This window comes from Fopius arisanus, unplaced genomic scaffold (genome assembly GCF_000806365.1).
Source record: "Fopius arisanus strain USDA-PBARC FA_bdor unplaced genomic scaffold, ASM80636v1 scaffold00001, whole genome shotgun sequence".
Classification (NCBI taxonomy): domain Eukaryota; kingdom Metazoa; phylum Arthropoda; class Insecta; order Hymenoptera; family Braconidae; genus Fopius; species Fopius arisanus.
The window spans coordinates 400968-402865 of record NW_011887740.1 but is presented as its reverse complement, the minus strand read 5'-3'; the positions used below and the strand labels follow the sequence as shown (position 1 = coordinate 402865).

Here is a 1898-nt window from a genome sequence, read left to right as displayed (position 1 = left end):
CTCGAATGGGGTCCAAGTCCTGCAACTTTAAACAGCCCTAATGATAAAAACTCAACAACTTATTCACTCTATTGCTGCGGAGATGGTGAACTCACATGCTTCAACTATGACAAACCTCAACAAGAGCCCGAGCTCTTGATCAAGAAAAACTGCACAGAAATATCGTGGAAACCAGATTATTCTTGTGCAGCTGTTGGCTACGATGATGGCTCTATATCGTTCTTCAATAAAAAATTTGAAAGCTGTGGAAAAACGATCTTCATGCTAAAAAAACCAGTGGAGTGTCTTGCGTGGCATCCAGATAGCACTGTTACAGACTTGAATTTCTCTCACTTCAGGGACTATCTTGCTGTGTCTACGACTACCTCTATCATCACTGTTATCGATACATCGAGTATGACTGAAATGTTGAATAAACAAGAGGTGAATCAAGACACTAGTCAGAATTTCTACAAAGTCATTGCGAATCTCTCTGGACATTCTGATAGAATTTATTCACTAGCTTGGAGTCCACATATTAGTGGATATTTAGTTTCAGGCAGTGCTGATCAAACAGCTCAAGTATGGAAGATTGAAACACAGGAGATACTTGCAACTTACACTGGGCACTTCGGTGGAGTGCAGTCCGTAATGTGGAGCCCGATGGACCATAATTTCATATTTTCTGGCTCTGCCGACTGGTCCCTCCGCATTTGGAAATATTCAGATCAAAAAGTTGTCCTCCCAAGTGCAGAATCTGTCACTAACAAAAATAAATTGAAGAAACTAAGCAAGAAATCGATAGCAGCCGAGGAAACAAATGGAAAAGTCGAGCTAAATCATTCTAAAGGCTTACCAACAGACAAATCCAATGAAAATACAACGGGAGTAATTCTGAAAGCAAAAGAAAAAGATAAAAAACGAGGGAAAAAAGTAGTTCCGTATCTTCCAAATTATCGTAAAAAAATAAACGACAAGGAAACGATGCTCAAGTCTTGTTTGGAGTTAGCGAAGCAAGTGAAAGGTTTTGAAACGTCTCAAACAATTTTTGGAAGCAAAGATGTAATATCGAATATATTGGAAGAGGAGAGAGACACTCACTGGAACCAAGGACAGCTGATGATGGCAGTAGAGATGAGTCTCTGGGACAATAAATTGAAAGAAATGATTACAAAGGCCATGGAAACTCAATCGTTAACCGATTTTATGGTTTCTCTTGCTCCAAATCTCAGTATGAAATTTTGGAGAGAAGTGTGCGAGGCTTACGCTAATCAGCTGATCCAGGAGGATAATCCAGTGAAGGCTGCTTCCTATTTATTGAGCCTCCATAAAATCCATGCAGCAATTCAGCTTTTGATGCACGCAAAATTTTACAAAGAGGCTTATGTATTAGCAAAATGCAAATTAGATACTGATGATGACATTTTTCAGGAGATACATAAGGAATGGTTGGCCGCAGTCAGCAGGAGTGGCTCCTTCGAGGAGGCAGCATTGTGTTTGATAGCTAATGGAGAGTTCTCAGAAGCTGCGCGAATGCTAGCAAGAAGACAGGATGCTGCAACGCTTGCAACTGCTGCAAGATTAGCAAATATGGATAAGAATCAAGAGTTGAGCGATTCCCTCATTGAAGAGCTCCTAAATTTGCAATTGTCTAAATTTGATTATGAAGGATGTAAGAAAATATTGGAGGAATTTTCTAATTTGGAATATCGATTGATTCAAGTAGAGGCTCATCAAGAAGTGAAAAAAAAATTGGATGAGGCACATGAGATGAATTTCGTTGATAGCTGGCTGGAGGGAAACTCATCGTATGGATTAGTTGATCAGTTGAAGAAGAAGTTTGAAGTGATGGAAATTACTGCTCAAGACTTCTCGTCATTTTATAGGAAATTGGAGGAAGCGACTTACCCTTCAGGAAT

General features: G+C 39.6%; 1 protein-coding gene across 1 annotated transcript; it reads left to right on the top strand.

The window, feature by feature from the left end:
• Positions 1-6: 6 nt before the first annotated feature.
• Positions 7-1896, top strand: LOC105265188 (gem-associated protein 5-like; the record flags this gene model as incomplete). The annotated part of the gene is made up of 1 exon (XM_011302568.1): positions 7-1896. A coding segment is annotated over one exon (1890 nt), but the record flags the coding sequence as incomplete, so codon positions are not given.
• Between the last annotated feature and the right edge of the window lie 2 nt (positions 1897-1898).